Below are 19,705 nucleotides of genomic sequence, written 5' to 3' on the forward strand. Positions count from 1 at the left end.
TTGCTTCAGTGCTGGTGGTTTCCGTTGGAGTTTAGCATTTAAACAATCGTATCGCCGTTCTAGTTCTAGCGATGCATAACTGCAATGCGAAACCATACAACAGTACAGAGGAAATGAGAAAGCTCTCCTCCAAGCGATGAAGCTCAACTAGTTGGGGTATCCCACCAACAGAGAGCGCCACCAGCTTTTTCGCTATTTTTAGAATGCATGAGTCGTTTGCCGTCTGCTAAAAGAAGTCTTTCTATATTCCGTTTAGGTAGAGAACTTGAGTCATTTAGAAGCCGTTTAGTGGTCGTTTAGTGGATTTGTGACACTTGGGGCATCAGCGCGTTAACCGTAGAGTTGGCAACCAGATTTACACACGTAAGTTGGCAACCGGCATACCCGGGTATTCCACACGTTTTGATACAAAAAATTAACGATTTTCATAGGTAAACAATGCTTTTATATTTTAATGCTGTAAGCAAGTAATGCCGACCATATATTGTCTTCTATTTCATTTATTCATTTAGTTTATTCATTTTATTATAAAAATAACGGTCAAATTGAAATTTGGAATCGCTTGAATTTGACTCGAAAATAAGCACAATACGGAAAGAGGAAGAAGAGAAACGTCATTCTCCATACAAAATGTATGGAATACCCGGGTATGCTGGTTGCCAACTTACGTGGTAAAGTTAAAAAAAAATCAAAATAAAATACTTATAGGCTGTTTAAAATTACAACTTATGCACCAAAAAATCAGAAATTAAAAGTTGGGAGGCTACGGAAAATTTCAGGTCAATAAAAGCAATGAATCAAAAGTTATTGCAGTTTAAAGTTAAAAAAAATACCCGGGTATCCGGTTGCCAACTTAAAGGTTAAGTAACAAATGTGGTTAACAATCCTTGAAATAGCATCCCAAGCGCCACAGATTAAGCTTAAACGACAAATATAACAAAATAACAAACAAATATCTGTGATTTTCGGTAGGATAAATGGAAAATCGGTAGTTTTAGGGCGGTCATCTGTGAATCGGTAGGCATATAAAAAATCGGTAGGAATACAGATAAATCAGTATTTCTGGTCACTCTGTTTCCATCGAAAAGCTTTGTTTACGTTTTTTCGCGTGCACACGATACAACAAATCCATCCCCAGTTTTCTGTACGTTTTTCCCTTGTTTTATTCCATCGGAAGCACATGCCGTTTAACGTCTGAAACACCGACCTCGTCAATCACAACCACCACAGTGTTGCTGTACAAAAATGTTAGAAGAGATGCGGTACATAAAGCTGCCGGCGAAAACGTACCGCACGATAGCGAACACAAACAAGCTGCACTTCAGCCTGGACGGGCTGGGGGCCCCGAAGCGCCACTTTGTGAAGGTGAACGTGGCGGAGTTTGTGAGCGAAATCAAGAAGCGCCCGATCCTGTACAACACCACCCACCAGGACTATCGGCGCATCAGCCTGCGGAACGACGCCTGGATCGAGGTGGCGCTGGCCATGAACCTGTCCGAGCAGGAGTGCAAGAAGCGGTGGCGCAGCATGCGCGACGCATTCATCAAAACGGTGCGCAACAAGAACGAGACGGAGCGGAAGGCGTGGATACACTACCGGCTGCTGGAGTTTATGCTGCCGTACCTGTCCTCCCGGAAGGAGTGAGTAGAAGGGGGGGTGGTGCGATTTTGCGAAACGGTATTATTACATTCATGTTTGTCCCCCTTTGCAGAGACTTTGAGGCGAGCAACGAGTGCAGTCAGTGTATAGAGAATGACGAGGAAATCGATTACCTTGAGGTCGACAGTGACGACGAGCTGTTCGATGGAACGATCGCCGTCTCGTACGTAACGCACGACGGGAAGGAGGTGTTCCAAGTGATGCACGCACCCATCAAGCAGGAAATGCCCGTTGAGGACGAAACGATGCAGCAAGACACGGAAGAAGAGATTGAGGATGGCAATGAGGAGGAGGAGGAAGAGCAGGAGCAGCTGCAACCACTGCCGTACAGTCCACTGCCCGGCCCGGAGTATCTGCTCGCGACCACCACGGACGACGAAGCCGAGCAAGACGAAGTGGAGCTGTACGAAGAGCAACAGCCACAGCACAACGATTACCCGCTCGAGTGGCACACGGAGCACCTGGAAAGCGACGGGCGAGAAATGGACGACGATGCGGAGCTGAACGAATCTCTACCAAGCAAGCGTTTGAAGACCGAACTTCCCTCGGCCTCGGTTTCGATCGCTTCATCGTCTTCTCCTTCCCCGGTAACGGTGCAGCAGGAAGCAACTGTTCCTCCTTTAGCACAGCAACAACCATCGCCGCCACCGCCACCGCCTCCACCGGTCCAGCAGGAGGAAAGCAAAGAGTCCGACGCACGGTTAGGCATTACCGATCCGGACGAACGGTTTCTGCTGTCCTGTGCACCGATCCTGCGAAGGCTACCTAACAAGAAGAACCTGCTGGCGCGGTTACGAATACAGCAGCTGCTGTTCGAGCTCGAGTACGACGAGAAGTACTGCTACGAGGGTACGTAAATGGCGGGGGTTTGGGGTTTAGCGCTGTGGTGGAAGAGAGACGTCCCTTCCAATTTCACCTTCAAGGCTGATAGGTTTGTGCACACACACACACACATTCGAAGGATATTTTGTAAAATAAATTATTAAACTTAGAACTACATATATGAGACGCTCTTGCTAACTTCAGTTGGTAGTTCACACCAATTTGATTCAATATTTTCTGAATACATGTTCTTAAATTACTGTTTTTTTATTATTTAAGTTGTTTTTTATGTTTAAATTGAATCGAAATGACAAATTTACGCGTTCAGTAGAGCTCGAATACGATAGTGATGGAAGAATGTGTTAATGAATGAAGTGATCGATGATGCCGTTGTTGCCACCTTCCGATGCGGATCCCTACGACTGGCTGGTGAGACTTGCCATCAGGAACTCCATTTTGTTGTGGAAATTCTTGCCCTCCATCTTATCAAACCGGACCTGCGAATAAAAAAACCACGAAATGCATTAAATAACCTACACTTTCAAACCGCCAAAATTGCGCATTCCCCAACCGCACCTCCTTAAAATGTCCACCCAAATGCTCCCAGTGGCGGCCCTGCACCAACGAACCGGGGAAAAAGTCCTTCGCCGGGCTCTGGGCAATAAACACCTTCACGTCGATCTGCGAATCGCACCGCACCTGTACCGCAATCAGCCGATCACTGTTCGGCGACGCCAGCACGCACGAGCTCGCATTGCCGAGCGGTTCCACCGACCCAATGCCCAGATGGCTGCTGCTGGACAGTATCTGCCACGCCATGCATTTGGCCAGATTCTGCAAACACACGATCTGGTGCTGGCTAATCTGGCAGAGGATCAGATCGCGCAGCTCCTGCGGCTCGTACGACATGTGCATGATGCGCCCGTCGCGACAGATACACTTCAGCGAGCGCTCCTTCACGTGGATTACGAGCGAGGTGCGCAGGTTCGCATCGTACCCGTGCGAGGTGATGTTAATCTTGACGCACGACATCGTCGGACTGTTCATCGCGTTCCAGTGCGAGGTAATCATCGGGTCCTTCACGTCCCGCGCCACCGTATCGAGCACGTACTGCGTGCGGCGGCGCGTGAAAATGTGCTGCGCCTGGGCAATGATCTGCTCGAGCAGCGTTTGCGATTTCGTCATCTCGAGCAGCTCGTGCCGATCGTACGCCGAGGGCCCGGCCAGCATACGCTTCTTGCTCGGGCCCAGTGGCCCGCTGGCCGGGTGCGGGAACGGGTGGTGGGTGTTTTTGTGGTGAAACTCGCGCAACAGCTGGTGCAAACTGTGCTCCAGCACGTGGTCGTGGTCTTTGATCGGTTCCGAGCTGTTGTTCGAATCGGAGGACGTCGAGTGGCACAGGCTGATGATGAGCTGGATGCCCGGGAGCAGCGTCGCCCGGATCTGGTTGCCCACGACGACGTGCGGGATCGGTGCCTGCAGCTGGACCGCTTCCCGGGCCAGCTGGTTGAACAGCTCCTTGCAGAACAGCACGTTCTGGGCGTACTCGAGCGTCTGCTGCCAGGCGCCGGCCTGCGGTACCAGCTGCGTCGAGCCCATCATGTTGACCGTGGCGGTGCAGAGATCTTCCTGGTCCTTCTGCGTGATGACCTTGATGAACGCCACACCCTGCAGCTCGGTCGGCACGTTCACGCGCAGCGCCGAGTTGATCTTCGGGCAGGCGACCGTCCCGGCGGCCCCCGACCCGGACGGGCTGGCCGGCGGCGAACCGGACTCTTCGTCCTCCGCCTTCGTCACCTCGAACATGCCCGGGTGCATAAACTTCGAGCCGGCCGTCCGGTAGCTCAAATCTCCGATGATAGTGTTGGAAACCTTCTTCAGCCTCCAGTTGCGCCGCAACCGCAGCAGCTCGATGTGAAAATCGGTCGAGTTGGAGCGGCTTACACCCTGGTCGCTCTGGACCGCTTTCAGCCGCTCCACCCCACTTTGCAGTATGTTGGCCGCACTGGCCAGCGCTTTCTTGCGTGCGTACACCAGTACCATCTGCTTCACTTCCGGCGGTTCTTGCGGAATCGGATCCAGCACCATGTAGCGCTTTTCCTTGGCAATGTTTAGTACGTCCGACAGTACGCACACTTCCGTCAGCGCTTCCTTCAGCTTGTTGCGTACCGAGTCCCAGGGCCACAGGCTCGACTGGAACTGTTCCTTCGGGTCTTTCGATTCTTCCTCCTTCTTTTCATCCTCCTTTTTGATTGATTGCTGCAGCAGATCGATATCGCTGGAGGTTTTGCTGAAGTCGATCTTGGTGGCACACTTTGCCAGATGTTCCGAGAGGGTCGGTGGGCTACGTAGGGCAGAGAGGAAATGAGAAGCACGGTAATACGAGCGCGGGTTGTGTGTGGATTGGTCGCCGCACGTCTACTTACAGCTGATAAATCTCTGTACCATCGTAGGCTATCTCCTGTATTTGATTTTCTATCGGTGCCTCGACACTTATATTCGCCGAGAGCGACATTTTGAAGCTGAAATGTTAGTAATTTTCCCCTTAAATTGATCCAAGTTGTTTCCGGACTGTCCTCGTACACAAAATGCAAGCTATTTTGTTTTGCGGTTTTTGACAGCACCAACTCTACACAAAATGGATTTGACAGTTCACGCGTTTAGGAGAAGTGAGCATTTTTTTGAAAAGTAGCTCAGTTCTTCTAGTAAATTCCGTTAATGTTTTCAAATTGAATTCATCTTGACGAATTTCCTTGCCTTTTAAACAAAGGTAATTGGCATACCAATAAATAATAAATAACCGTACGTATGCGTGACGTACAGATTGCCAGTAGCCGACCCATCGAACTTCTGGATAAAAATTATATGGAGTTGAGGGTACGATTATACAGCAATTATCCGCAGTACGCGATACTCGATATACGCGAATTCGCAGTACGCGATACTCGATATACGCGAATTCGCAGTACGCGATTCCTCTAAATTTGACAGCTCCATGTGTTTTTTGCAAATATTTTAATTCTTTGAAATATTTGATGGTTTTTTTGAATTTCCTTAATGTTATTAATGCATTTTGCATTACATTTGGGCAAAAGATACCTGTTTTATAACAAAAAACTTTAATGCAAAACTCTGTGTCGATAGTTTTCAACCCTCGATCCGGTAGTGTAAACTATTTTTCCATAGGAATCCGCTATACGCGAAAACTCGAGATACGCTATTGCGCTCGGTCCCGTACGATAGCGTATATCGGATAATGACTGTATATTACCAGTACTCACATACGCCCCTGAGACATGGACACTGTCCAACACTGACGAAACCCTCTTAGCCTCGGTCGAGAAGAAGATGCACAGAAGGATCCTTGGCCTCGTATGTGTGGAAGGACAATGGAGGAAACGTTATATCGACGAGCTATACGAGATGAACGGCGACCTAACCGTCGTAAAACGTATCATGTTCTCCAGGCTCCAGTGAGCTGACCATTTTTTACGGATGGAAACGGACGACCCAGCCTGTAAAGCATTTTAAGACAGTCCACAAGGACAGAGGAGGTGTGGTAGACCCAAATTAAGATGGCAGGATGGTTTGGAGGTGTTCGCCATAAGGGCCGTGTCTGTGCTCGATAGCATACGATTTTATCGCACGTACTCTCAAACGTTTTTTCGATTCATACTGCTAGTATTTGAATGATTTTAATAGTTTAATAATCATAAAAAAGTAATTTCAGTTTTTTGCTTCAAAACCTGATTGGTGCTACAAACAATTAGTTTGACAAATAAAATTGGATGCGGCGTCCGACGAAGTAAAAAATTTGACTCCGTTGTACGACGAAATCGAACGTCCGCCGTTATCTGTCAAATCCCATATAAAATTTTGACTGGCCTTCCGATAAAATCGTATCCGATGAAGCACAGACACGGGCTTAAGGCTGGGATAATGGATTGGCAGACGAAGGCGCGAGACGTGAGCGGTTTCGGACACTCCTGAGGCAGGCCAAGGCTGCAAAGCAGTTGTAGCGCCGGATAAGTATGTAAGTAAATAATTGCCGTGTAGGGATCGAGAGCAGGAAGGAAAATAAATATATATCATAGATTCGAATAGTGCAAGTAACAACCATTTCATGATGATCAGATAATCAGATAATCAGATAAGAACATACAAATATAAGTTTATTAAGTAGAAGATGAAAACAGTTACGATAGAATAGCGATTAACGAAAAGTATCGGCGCATTCAAAATAAAAATCAAGTTAATCGCAGAGAGAGTGAGATAGCGAGATGCGATACATCCGTTCGTACGGAAGTGTCAAAATAGGAGGCTTTTCGAGGAGAGGAAGAAAATCGTCAGTCTTGTAATTGATCTTAGCAAGGATGGATGCAACTACTAGATTGGACAAAATAAAAAGCTGTTATTAATAAAAGTAATATTTCGGAAATCACCACATGCCGCACAATTAAATTGTTTATCACGTCACAATTACAGGGTTTCGAATCATATAAGGGAATAGTTCAACCACTTAGGGGAATGTTGCATATCGGTAGGGGAATGTTGCATGCAAGCTGTGGATGTTTGCAATCACTTAGGGGAGTTTTGCAATCGATTAGGGGAATGTTGCAAGCGTACTGGGGAGCTGTCATCAGACGGTGGGTGCCGGTGTAAAAAGCTTCGAATTGATACCGATGATGTTTTTTTTAAAACATCGTTTGGAGTTGTTTTCGTGTGGGATTCTGCTGTACACATGATAAACTAAAGAAATCCTGCTGCGGAGCCATAATTAAACATGATAAGTTAGTTAGATTGACGAAAATATTTTAAGGTATTTACAGCGGCACCCACAGTCTGATGACAGCTCCACAGTACGCTTGCAACATTCCCCTAATCGATTGCAAAACTCCCCTAAGTGATTGCAAACATCCACAGCTTGCATGCAACATTCCCCTACCGATTTGCAACATTCCCCTAAGTGGTTGAACTATTCCCTTATATGATTCGAAACCCTGTAAGTTAAATATTTGCAACCGGTGCTCAACAAATGTTGCTCAGTTTTCATACGCTCGGCAAGGTGCAACGTGTAGCGTGCACTTCAGCAGATAAGACAGCTCCGTCGCTGTGTAGAGTTGCTGTTGAAGCGACGCCCTTGACAGTGTAGACTTTCCTTCTCACTTGCCAAACAAGAGGGCAAGCGTTCGGTCGACGTTCAGAAGTGCTCCGTTCGTTTCAAGTGAAAAAGTGCATTGAAAACCATTTGCCATCGAGTAAAAGCAGTGAATACTCTCAAAATCCACCTCGAAACGTTTTAAAACCAGTTCGTGCTCTACCGCAGCTCACACTGACCCTGCTCAGGGTGCTAAAAATTGAAGCAGAGAAAAGTGAACACTCCCGGGTAGCCCAAAGCAAAGCATCGCCATCTTTTTTTTCACACACTCTGTGGTGGTGGTGGTGCGCATTATCGATTTTTCACCACACATCGGTTAGCAAGAAAAGGAAAAAAAGAACCCACCCGCACAGCGCGGGTTATTGAACGAACAATAGAACAAACTGTTTTGTCCGGAATTGTCCGGAACTCATCGCACCTGCCGCCCAGACTCCGTTTCTTCTTCGGCCGCTTCCGACGACATCGAACGTATTGCTCCGCTGCGCTCCACCTACACACATCCACCCTTCTACGCGCGCCATTAAGCCGTGCCCCGTGCGCCCGCCCGCTCGTCGACGATAATCGCCCAACCTACGACGACGGTAACCATTTCCACCACCACAAAAAACGCAAAATCTAGTTTTTCTCTTCGTTCGAAACGCCCAGCCAAAAAAAAAAAAATACCACCCGAACACCAGAAAACTACTATCCTCTGTATGATTTTGTCCGTTCCCGTCCGTTCCTCGATTAAAAGGGCTCTAACGACAGGAGAAAAGACGAACGAACAGGCCAAATGCAACCTACCTCTCCTCCGTGTCCCGATTGGCAATCACCACCTCGCCCTCCCTTACTCACACCCACTGCGCGTGCTTGCTGTAACGATATTGAATTTTTGTGGAGAAAGATATTGATTCGATAATACCCCGAAAGCGCTGCCCAAGGACGAAGGGAAAATTATTTTTCAAATGACAATTCCTGAAATGGAACATTTTTGGTTAGATTTTTGTATCATTCGGTCGCAGCTGCTGCGCAGAGTTGACGTGACTTAGCAGCAACACTCTACCGGGTGTTGGTTCTTAAAATAACGGTCTTTCGTGGTGTGTATGTGTGCTCACTCGCCCCCGGGTCACACATGCAATTTTTCATAACGCCTCCCGCGAGGGCTTAGGCCTGACACTCCCCCTCCACCCATTGCTTCAATCTATTTTTTACCCCCTTTGCTTCTAATGCGTTTTGCAGCGCATTTGCGGCGAAAATCTGTGTGAGATTTGTGCGCAAGCGCCGCACGCCACACACCACTATCACACAAACTACCTCCTTCCTACCCCTTTTGCCCCTAACTATTCGAACACAGCTCGTGATGAGGAAGTTCGTGCGACGAATGAAATAATATTCGGTCTTTTCCCTTTTTTGTTTGATTTTTCTCATTGCATTTAATTTCCTTTCGTTCCTTTTTGGTTCGTCTATTCGCTTTACCTATTGCGTGTGATAAACTGGTCTGTCTGACCGGTTTCCTTCCTGTGTACAACATTTGGAGAGTTGTTTAATGGTTGGCATCTGCCACCAGAAGCTTTCCAACCAGGTCTCGGGCTGTGCGCTCTGATGACCAGAGCAAGAAATCTATTTTCGAACGTGTACGTCTCCCTGCCCTGCCTACTATGTGTTACTTTGGCGCAGTTTCGACACAGATGATTGAACACTGTTCGTTTACAGCGCACTACCTTTACTGGCACTTCTTCAAGCATTTGACTCCCGTTGGAAAGCAACAAGCTACGAAACCATTCGGGAAAAATCTTCTCTGGAATATACAGCATCCTAAAACTGATTGGAGAATTCTTCGAACCACTAGAACGATACCCACGAAAGAGCATGCCTTGACTGTGTGCGTGGTAGACACGTGATAAACTTCAAGTGAATAGCCAAAAAGAAAAAAAAAAACAAACCACCGCCTGCTTGTCTGCTGTCCTATCGTTTTATCGTTTTTTTACGGCGCTATACCCTCCGAGTGTTGCTATACCGCTTCTCTTCAATGCTTCCTTTCTCCTGCTGAATGGGCACTGCAAAGACACTTCCCAGCTGTAAGCGAAGAGATTAAAATGCGTAATTGTTCCCGCTGCTACTACTATTACTACTACTGTTGTGGGCAGTCGTACCGACCCCTGGACTTACTTCTTATACTACTACACTACGATTTTTTGGTAGCTTTCCTTCGCTTCCGCCACATCTCCCTCCAGAGCACATTCGACAAGAGATCCTACCATCCTACCGTCGTGCGCGTGTGTGTGTGTGACCGTCTCTTCTACATCGCATCTAACTTTCGTTCGTTCCGTTTCGTTACCGTTTATGCATCGAGTATAGTTTTGTTTTGCGTTTAATTTATCCGTGACCCGCAAACGACGAACCCCCCGACGTTCGATAAGGATGACATGAGGCCCCCGCCAGAACGACGACATATTAAAACACAACGTTCCAATCCTCTGACCGTCAAACTCAACAACAATGCATGGTGTTGGAGAACGAGCAAGCCGCTTGTGCACAATTAGAACCGCGTTCCTCCTATCTTCCTCGTAGAATGCAAGTCAACAAACACTCACTCACACACAAACACAAAACGACGATGCAACCAAACGCCAAAAAAAAAAAAAACAACAACAACTGCCCACCGCTCATATTCATCCATCACTGCGCCGAGTACCGAGAAATCGAAATACACCCAGTTCAGTTTGTTGCAGTTTAGTTCTGGACGAACATTTCAAGCAAACAATCTCCAAATATTGCGCGCCATGCTCCAAACACCATTGCATTATCCTTCTGATGATGCAGTGAAAATTCTCTTCAGAAAAACAGATTCCGACAAAAGCTTGACCAAACTGGCCTTCTGGTTGGCGCAGATGTTCCTGCTGTTGTGCTTATCTCGCTCCTGGAACCGTGTACAAATACCGCGCTCGCGCATAATTCTTCATTTATGGTCTCAACAGCACACAATCGCATTGCTCTCGCCCAACCAACAATCCGTTTTTTATCCGCGTGATCGGCTGCTTGCTTTCTGTAACGATAAAAAAAGACCCCCCTTGGAGAAGATGCTACAACAACAGGAGTACTGCGCACCCACGATAACGCCTACAAGCGCGCTCTATCCGACTCTCTCTCAATCTCTCTCTCTCTTTCTCTTCTACCACCGCATAATCTTCAGTTTTCGTTCGACGTATTGGTTTATCTACGCAAATTATACTACAGCGCTTGCACCATGAAACTCATCACGAAACTTCCATCTTCTGTAATTTCTACGTTCTACGTCCTCTAGATAGTGTTTGCGTTCCTATCCTTAAACACGGAAAAGCTTATCATCATATATCATTATTCGTTATCTATCCCTGTAAAGCACATCGTTTTAATCTATTCAGAAGACGTGTTACCGTTCGCATGTTAATAGACAGAGAGATTCCATTTGTAAGATTTGCGTTTGAAGTAAAATTCCAATTTTTGTTTGAGTAGTTTATCATTATCGTTTATCTGTGTCGATATGTTTTCCATTAAATTTTGCAAAAAAGTGTCATTATGAAAGAATGCACCAGGTCATTTAAAAATAGCCGTAATATCGTATGGTCTATGGTAACTCTGTGTGCTGCATGCTTGATAATAGGACCTATTATCTGTATGAGAAGAGATTTGATAAGAGTTATAGATAGCGTCAAATTGGAATGTACTCAGTGCCTAGCTTTTTCGTAACGCTCCCTTCATAATTTGCAATGCATTTGTAACTTCCCTACATTACTCTTGATTCTTCGTTTATCTCAACTGATCTGTAAACATTACCTTTGCCGTTAAGAATTGGCGTGATACGAATTGATGTCGAAATCCGCAACCTGCTCGTCTTTTATCACACGTATTGACATTGCTTTTAAACCTAGAAAATTGAACTCTAAAAGCTACCCGCCCAATATACCCAACCAACAATCAAATCTAAAACCAAACAAACAAACAAAAATCTCATCATCTCTACCACTACTACCTTAGCCATTGTCTTACAAGTAATCTATTTCGCTACGAACCACTATTCTGATCAATTTCACAGTCAAACACGTCGACGAACTACTACTGCGCTACTACTACTACTTCCTACCACACGCAAAGTGCAGGGCGCTGTGCATTTGCATCGACGCGCAGTTGGCAGTGTGACCTCAACCTGTCCCTCTGTGCCCTCCCTGTGCGCGTGTGCGCTACGACGTTCTTCGAAGGAAGAAAGGAAGAGAGAGAGAGCGAGTGCTCTAGAGCAAGTAGTTAACGGCGCGACAGCTTCTTCGAGCAACAGCAACAGTTGCATCGTCGACAAAGAGAGAGATAGAGAGAGAGGCAGATAAGAGAGCGTGCGATACGGAACACTCCTCACAGTCCTCATCGTCCTCGTCAACGCATCTTCCAGAGCCATCGTCTGCGATCCTGTAGCGTGTAAGCAAACCTTACTAGCGACTTACAAAGCTCTTATCCTCTACACCTAGTAGACGATACGTATTGTCTGTGTGTCTCTGTTTTGGGAGGGGTGGGAATTACTGAGTCAGAGAGAAGGCGAAATTTTGGGCGAAGCATAGGGAACTGTCTAACAAACCAAACCAAACAAAAACCACACACTGTTTGATTTGATTTAAACAGCGTTCAGCGACGAACCCCGGTACACACGCGAGCACAAGCAGCAGCGGATAGCGGAAGGCGAGAGCAGCAACCCTCTTCCCCGTAAAAACAGCAAGGGCAAATAAAGATGGGCGATTCGAAGGGCACGCGCGTCTACGTCGGCAACCTGACCGATAAAGTGAAGAAGGAGGATCTCGAGGGCGAATTCACCAAGTACGGTAAATTGAACTCTGTCTGGGTAGCTTTCAATCCACCAGGTTTCGCGTTCATTGAGTTCGAAAACAAGGAGGAGGCGGAAACGGCCTGCGACAATCTGAACGGCCAGGACATACTCGGCTCGAAGCTGCGCGTCGAAATCTCGAAGGGCCGGCGCAACCCGCGCGGCGCTTCGCGTGGCTTCCGCGGGCCGCCGGGCCGCAACGGGGGCAGCGGTGGCGGCAGTATCGGTGGCAGTGGCGGTGGCAGTAGCTTCCGGAATGGGTCGCGCGGTGGCTTCCGGGACGGTGGCGGCTCGAGCTATCGGAGCGGCAGTAGTGGCGGCGGCGGTAGCAGCTTCCGTGGCGGGAGCCGTAGCTCCGGCCGGTTTGACGGCGGGTACGGTAGCAGTGGCGGCGGTGGTGGACGCTCGAGCGGTTACAGTCGGGATGGGGGCCGCGACGGTGGCTACGGCAGCAGTGGCGGCAGCTTCGGAGGCGGTGGCGGTTATGGTGGTGGTCGTAGCAGTGGCGGCGGCGGCGGTGGTGGTGGCGGTGGCGGACGTTTCCGTTCACGGTCGCCGGTTGGTGGTCGTGGTCGGTATTAAGGCGGAACCGGACCGACGACCGGCGGTTGGGCGCTTGGTGGTTCAAAGTTCTCCCTTAAAACTGTTTGCCAGCCACAGGCTCATGTGTGTGTGTGTGGAAGACAAGAAAAGGCCAATGATGATGAACTAAAGAGAAATAACTTCAATTAGCATTTAAGCCAAACTAATGGAACTGTTGTGTATATGGTTTGACAAGGGGCATCACAAAGGCCACACACAAATGAGAGCCTAGCCCACAGTAGCACCCTATTCTAGATATATATGTGGATCTTTGGTTGTATGTTTTAAGTTCAAACTAAAAAGGGGTACGCGAAGGATAGCAGTAGAAGCCAAACTATGCGATGATTCAGTTTCGAAAGGAGATTAAGGATTTTAAAAGTGACAATTTTAGCTACAAACGAAGCGCTAAACCAGCAGATCTTTAGAGATTGTTTGTAAAGCCAAGCGTTTAGAAGTGAACGGAAATAGCCTGACCGGCATGCTCTACTACAAACACCAGTATCTATTCCTCTTCGCCCCACATGTCTCGACGAAACCATTGAGGCAATGAGTCTGTGTTTAGTGAACCTACCCCATTAACAAAGTGTCTCGAAGCTAGGAGGCAATGAACAAACCACAGAACGTGCGAAGCGAATATATATTAGCAATGTAAGCAACTTTCATTTTTGTAAACATTTGTCATAAGCGCCACAAAATGTGAACTACACACACCCATCGTATGGACAACAAATACTGTTGTACTCTCCTCCCCCATTTGTAATTACAATTATCGGACTCATACTCTGAATTATATAGAATGAAATTATCCTTTCGCACTAGGAAAAGGCGTGAAACCTACGTTTACTAATTGGCTCGAATGTTTAGACCACTTGTTTTAGTCGAATTACGTTCAATTGATGTGTACCCCACAGGGTGTGTAGATCATCGTCACGAGGAGTTTGTTCCTTAGTCAATCCTTCGCCAGAGCAATAGGATATTCTCCTGAAAAATATAGATTGGCATGTGTGTTTTATTGTGAAGAAGCAAATGTAACACACCGTTTGGCTATGGCAGTCACAAAATCCGATTAAAGGAAGGGGAAAAAAGTAAAGCAATAGCAAAACAGCAGTAAAGTGTGGTGCGTGTGTATGTTCGCATCGATAATCTTATAACAGTTTTAGGTTAAATTATTTATGTTGTGTGATCTAAATCTCCCATCCCCTACTCATCACCACTCGTTGCGGGTGGTGCGCACTCGAGGAGAGTTTTCTTGCTGCCAGCTGGATCTCAATACAAAAAGAGAGGAAGAAAGTGCTGATAAAACCACCGCCTCCGACACGTTTAATGTGAAAAAGCGATAGTTTGAGGGAAATAAGTAGGAAAATTGTCCTCGTTTCACAAACTCTTGCGTACAACGGTCGTACAAAGCAGAAGACGAAGAAGAAGGAGGTGAAATGGTGTTACACACAGTGGCTTCCCCTCTTGCACTAGTTGTGGACAAAAAAAACAGATAATCTCTCGTACTTTTTAGTGCATCATCCACACTTCCTGAGTAAAAACAAAAATGCAACAAAAATTTATGAAAAAAAGATAAATAAAAACATAATACCTAGAAATAGAATAGAATCTGCTGATTGGTGACCTTATACCTTATACAGAAATAACAATGGAAACGAAAGAAATGTGGCAATTTGAGAAATAGGAGCCAATCATGGATTATGTGACGTTAAAAAGGACATCTTTAGACACAAATCATCAAAACGGGAAGTAATCGATGTTCAAGAAACCTCCCCAGAAACGGACAATGATGTCACGTATTCATTGCCTAGAATCTCTGAAATTAAATTTTAACTGAAATACGAACAATGAAGAGATTTTGAGCTTAATTTAACGTTTTTTTTTTTTAAATTAAATTTACAACGCCCTCTCTCTAGAAAACTAATCCTTTACTCTGGAAAACGTCACGATTCGCTTCCCTAAAAGCGTTACGTAATTTAAGGACGGTCCTATTACTTAAATAAAAACGATTCAAATATGGTATGAATAAGGGGTTTGACACCGCTGGATTCTATTTTCGAACCAGCCGCTGTCGCCGCCGCCGCAGTTGGTCGTTTCGGTTGACCTCATTTGAACCTTCCTTTACAACGGCGAGCCACAGCGACGACGCTGAGCGCAACCACACACACCTGTGAAAAGGAGAAGGACATCATATTTACATTCCGCTTTGGGGTTTTCCTTCGCCGTAGACGTTTTGTTTGTGGACTCGCGTTTGTGTGCGCATGGCGCAGGCGGGAAACATTAATAAAGGTATGCCTTTCATTAATGACGACCCGGGACGACGATGGCAGAGGCCCTTCCGAGCGTGTGCCGTGTAGACAACACGTTGTGGTGCGACGTTTGCAACTGAATTTCCACTTCCGAAAATTGTGTTTTGCAGGGAATTAAAAGCAGTTTTGTGTAAGTATTAAAATGCTTTATATTGTTTGCCATACACTGTTTCAGGGTTTTGTGGGCCCGGGTGTAATTTGTTTTGTAGCGTACTGTACTGGCGGGCACAACTGCAACAGACAGCGATGACGTGATCCAAACGCTTGCTGTGGTTTTCAACCCATCCCCCCATGCACCCCAACTTCGTTCACGAAACACACACACACATATACATACCCACATGTGCTCTCCTCTCTTTTGTTTTTCGCTTCGCTCTGTTTTTCTAAACCCCAACAAAACTCCCATACACACAACATGCCGTGTCTCGCCGTGGCTTAAGCCCCCGAGCAGTGGAGGGTTGAAAACAAAAAGCCTCCCCTTTGACTGGAAAAAAGAGAGAAAGAGAGAAAGAGAGCGGGAGCACGGAGAACACACGAACGACGCTCATCATCCCCTTCCTAGAAGCCGTGTAAGCCGTGGGTCCGTGTGCAGTACGTAGCGTAACGTAACGTTATTTCAGTTGCTTCAGCGAAGCGGTGCGTACGTACCTGCGGATCTCGTTCCTCCTTGTGACTTTGTAGACCGCGTGTGTGTGTGTGTGAGTGCCAAGACGCGCATTTGTTCTGTTTGTTTCACCCTTGCCACTTACCTTCGCTGGTTGTTGCTGTTTTGATGACGACGACCGCACCCACAACGCACAACTGCACGCCGTTTTAGTGACACGCGGTAACTAGGGGCAAAGGTGACAGTAGTGTACCCAGACAGGGGCTACTACGATTTGTGTGTGGAGGATAGCTCAGAAGACGCAAGTGGGCTTGTTTAAGCTATAATTAAAAAGAAAAAAAAAGGGTGGAAAAATTCAAATTGACAAAAGTAACGAGCAGTAACTAAAGTGAGTGATCAAACGTGTTCTTCGCAATTCATAAAGCAGGGAACGGAAAGTAAGTGCACAACGCCGTCTACACCTTGATCCTCCATCTTTAAACGATATTCCACCAAAGAAAAAGAGGGGAGGGGATGGCTGGAAAGATGGGAAGAAATGGGGTGGAATGAAAGCATCATCTTGGCGTTTGCCGGGGATAGTTTTGTGGGTGAGGAGTGGTATGTGGGCTTGAAGTGTGAAAGGGTGTTGCTTTTATATTGTGTTCCCTCCCGATACCTGTGTGTGTGTGTGTGCTTTTTTGCGGTCAGTTACGAAGGTGGCTCTCTTTCTTCTATTCAACCCCCCCGTCGATGGCGATAGAGCGAGACAGGACCAGAACAGGTTTTCCAGTGTTGTTCGGAATGTTGTGGTGATCCAACCGTCCAGCATGTTTTGGATCCCTTCAGAAGATCTTGGTTGCTCTGGCTCTAAGTGTGTATGTGTGTGCTTTTCTGTTGGAGATGCAGTAAAGATTAAAGTGTGTGTGTGTGTGTGTGTGTGTGTGTGTGGGGGGGGGGGGGTGTAAAAGAAGAAATCTACGCTCAGCAAAAGAACACCACCAGTGACGCCAAACGGGTGTGAGTGTGTGTGTGTGTTCTTCCAAAACGGGTTGAATAAAGTTTGTCTCCAAAAATAATCCAAGACGGCTGTGTGAGTTTGTGGAGTTGAAAAAAAGCTTCCAATGGTTTACAAACATATTTTACCGAGGTTCGTCGCTTACTGTCTACCATGTCTACCGGATTAAACCTCCCGTGTCGCTTAGTGTCAGTGTTGTAGCTTTATTAGCAGCGTGTGTCTTTTTTTTAACCGTGCTTTCGCAACCAACCATCCTCAGACAAAGCCCTTTTTCGGATTCTGTACAACCGCGAGTAATTTGCGCGCCCCACCACCTCTAAAAAATCTCGCAGTCCGACCGCACCCCGAAACCCGTTGCAAACCGTGCAATCGTCAGTGCCTGCAGTGATTTATACGTCTTGCCAGCAACGTATCGAGGGGAGAATGGCCGTCATCGTACGCCTGGGAGTGTTTCTTTCCACATTCCACTCTTACCGTGCCTTTGTCCCGCTGTTGTGATGCCCCCGACAGTGCTGACCTTGGTGGCGCCAATCTTGGATCGATGGTGTCGCGCGGTGTGTGAGTCAGAGCCACACGACATATACTATGCGCGCGGTTAAGCATCACAGTTGTCTACGTCGACAACGACGACGACGTTCGGATAGTAAGGGAGTTATTGAGGGTTACTATGGAGATGTGAACGAATCTAGGTCGTTGCGCATTGAATGTCCAGCAGACACACACAAAAAATCAATAACGACGTAATTATCTACGGGGAATGTCATGGTGTGTTTACAGCTGATTTGAAATGTTGAATGGAAGTTGAAGCAAATGTTGAATGGAAGAAATGTTGTATAAGGATTGTGGTGTGGTTTCTCCAAGAAGTAGTATTAGACGCTTTATATTCGTAATTTTAATTGAAATATCGAATCTCAAAACAGAATACGATATAAATGCTATAAAAGTCTCTGACATCTTCCCATAGTTATTGCTAGAAACTCATGGCTTTCAGAGGCCATTACTTGCCATCAAAGTTTTGGATCTTTGTTATCTCTTAGTTAATCTATCATGTGTTGTGATACACATCAACACATGTGCCTCATGTATAGGGTGTATTCTTATCAAAGTACAGAGACATCAGGACACTATTGTTGGCAGAACAAGGACTAGAATATGGCCATAGCTGATACAACAAAATGTTTCAACATATATATCTAGTTTTATGATTTAACACTTTAAGCGCCGTGTCATATAAAATCGCATGACGGTTTTGCTCACCGTTCAGCTTTGCATCTGACGCTCAGTGATTCTCTTGAGAACGAATGAGGTAGGAAAGAGAGAACGAGAACGACATGTGCGACGCCGCTTATCGCAATGAAACAAAAGAGTGATAACAATCGCACGAGAAACTGTCGCTCTCATCGCTCTCTTGCCATGCGCTACGTGCTCACTCAAAAACTGTGACGTCAGGCTGGCGGTCAAAGTGTTAAGTAATTGGTTGATGATTGATTCGTATTTGACCGAATAATTCTCATATTTGGTTTAGGGCTTGTCAGATTCTGGCCGTTTCTGTGTCTAGGGACTGAGAATTTCTGAGTATTGGGGGACAAAATGTTGGGAATTCAAGCACATTGGGCCTAGTAGGAGTCTACTTTAGACTCAAGATAACCACGTTTTCTCACGATTGCGTTAAGTCCTGGCTATCCCTCTGAACCTTGAACGGCAAATAAAAATAGATTCCTCAGCAAATGCATTCAGTGCTGTCAGGTTGTTTTGGAGACACCACTACCCGATGCCACCGGCTTTCCCTTTTCCTTCAGCTCTTTCCCATAGAGCCGCAAACCTTTTCACTCCCTAGAAACAAAAACAAAGGCCTCCCTTTAACACCCACCAGCCTCCCCAAAAAAAAAGCGGCAAGGTTTTACCATTGCACACGGGGGAAGTAGCTTTCATCAGTCTGTGTGTGTGTTAGATTATGTGTTCAACGGAAATGGGTATTGTTTTGGCATTTTCCCGTTGCTTTTCTGCCCCGATGCGAGCGACCAGTTGTTGGGCCAGCCCTACAGTCGTCCACGGTAAACGACCGGCTGCAATGCAGAATGGCGATGGCCGCCAGTTCTTTGTAAACATTTAACGATGTTATGAAAGCACTGGCACAAACAACCACCATTTACTGTCCTTCGCTTTCTATGCTTAGCTTCATTTTCCATGCAAACAAAATAACAAAAGCCAAACAAATGTGGCGGAGGGAGTTTGAAGAAACTTGAAGGCTTTTCTATATAAGAGTGTTTACCAGTTATTTTTAGTAACCCGAAATCATTAACCGATCATTATTGAGCATCGAACGGTTGTGGGAAACAAAGTAGAAACCATTTAACCTTCCAGCCTAGGGCCTTAGATGCCATCCGGAGTGTTCCGAGCGGGCATCGGTCAAATCGGTTCTAATCGGACAGTATCCTAACGGACATAATGACGGCACCGCAGGCAATTTAAAACAAGTTTGCGCGCGGGCGCGCGTTCGTAATTGCGCATGCAAAGTGTGAGCCTCTTGGGCAACCCGTTCCATGACCACACGCCTCAAGCCCCGGATGGCGTACAGGCAAGCTTTGTGTGTGGATGCAACCAACGTTCGAACCACCAAGCAGGGCAGGGAATGGTCAACGTCCAAGTCCGTCGCTTGAAAACACGTTTCTAGAACGTCCTGTCTCCCTTTGTTGTGGCCTTCGCATGTTAACTTGTTTCCCTCTTGACCGTTTCGTGTTTCTCTTTCACG

At 46.6% G+C, this 19,705-nt stretch overlaps 4 protein-coding genes across 9 annotated transcripts in view; 3 read left to right on the top strand and 1 right to left on the bottom strand.

Annotated features, from left to right (window-relative positions):
* The first annotated feature begins 1,059 nt into the window (after positions 1–1,059).
* On the top strand, positions 1,060–2,660 carry LOC120958077 (uncharacterized). Its single transcript, XM_040380633.2, has 2 exons — positions 1,060–1,640; positions 1,712–2,660. Exons 1-2 carry the CDS (start codon positions 1,246–1,248, stop codon positions 2,514–2,516), a joined length of 1,200 nt encoding a protein of 399 aa, XP_040236567.2. The 5' UTR covers positions 1,060–1,245; the 3' UTR covers positions 2,517–2,660.
* Positions 2,661–2,742: 82 nt separating this feature from the next.
* On the bottom strand, positions 2,743–5,106 carry LOC120958076 (mediator of RNA polymerase II transcription subunit 17). Its single transcript, XM_040380632.2, has 3 exons — positions 4,908–5,106; positions 3,058–4,825; positions 2,743–2,978 (listed from the first exon to the last, which is right to left on the bottom strand). The coding sequence occupies exons 1-3, from the start codon at positions 4,994–4,996 to the stop codon at positions 2,898–2,900; spliced, it is 1,938 nt and encodes a 645-aa protein (XP_040236566.1). The 5' UTR covers positions 4,997–5,106; the 3' UTR covers positions 2,743–2,897.
* Positions 5,107–7,625: 2,519 nt separating this feature from the next.
* LOC120955050 (RNA-binding protein Rsf1) lies at positions 7,626–14,654 on the top strand. 2 transcript variants are annotated; one of them, XM_040375523.2, is made up of 3 exons: positions 7,626–8,220; positions 11,694–12,067; positions 12,269–14,654. In XM_040375523.2, exon 3 carries the CDS (start codon positions 12,375–12,377, stop codon positions 13,047–13,049), a length of 675 nt encoding a protein of 224 aa, XP_040231457.1. In that variant the 5' UTR covers positions 7,626–8,220; positions 11,694–12,067; positions 12,269–12,374; the 3' UTR covers positions 13,050–14,654. The 2 variants fall into 2 exon arrangements, with proteins under 2 accessions (XP_040231457.1, XP_040231456.1); XM_040375522.2 differs by having other exon boundaries at positions 11,694–14,654.
* Positions 14,655–15,953: 1,299 nt separating this feature from the next.
* LOC120956626 (protein bark beetle) overlaps positions 15,954–19,705 on the top strand; it is a 29,132-nt gene continuing 25,380 nt past the window's right edge. For 2 of the 5 annotated variants that reach the window (XM_040378251.2, XM_040378255.2), the window contains exon 1: positions 15,954–16,396. The gene's annotated coding sequence lies outside the window, so the exon portion shown is untranslated. The remainder of the gene's footprint in view (positions 16,397–19,705) is intronic. The other 3 variants (XM_049609638.1, XM_040378252.2, XM_040378254.2) reach the window with 3 other exon arrangements.

The sequence above is a fragment of the Anopheles coluzzii genome, chromosome 3 (assembly GCF_943734685.1).
Source record: "Anopheles coluzzii chromosome 3, AcolN3, whole genome shotgun sequence".
Lineage (NCBI taxonomy): Eukaryota > Metazoa > Arthropoda > Insecta > Diptera > Culicidae > Anopheles > Anopheles coluzzii.

Coding starts and splice junctions, on each gene's coding strand:
- LOC120958077 (XM_040380633.2), top strand. CDS start 1,246: ATGTTAGAAGAGATGCGGTACATAAAGCTGCCGGCGAAAACGTACCGC. Junction 1,641..1,711: donor TACCTGTCCTCCCGGAAGGA/GTGAGTAGAAGG, acceptor CCCCCTTTGCAG/AGACTTTGAGGCGAGCAACG.
- LOC120958076 (XM_040380632.2), bottom strand. CDS start 4,996: ATGTCGCTCTCGGCGAATATAAGTGTCGAGGCACCGATAGAAAATCAA. Junction 4,826..4,907: donor GGTACAGAGATTTATCAGCT/GTAAGTAGACGT, acceptor TGCCCTACGTAG/CCCACCGACCCTCTCGGAAC. Junction 2,979..3,057: donor TGGGTGGACATTTTAAGGAG/GTGCGGTTGGGG, acceptor TTTTATTCGCAG/GTCCGGTTTGATAAGATGGA.
- LOC120955050 (XM_040375522.2), top strand. CDS start 12,375: ATGGGCGATTCGAAGGGCACGCGCGTCTACGTCGGCAACCTGACCGAT.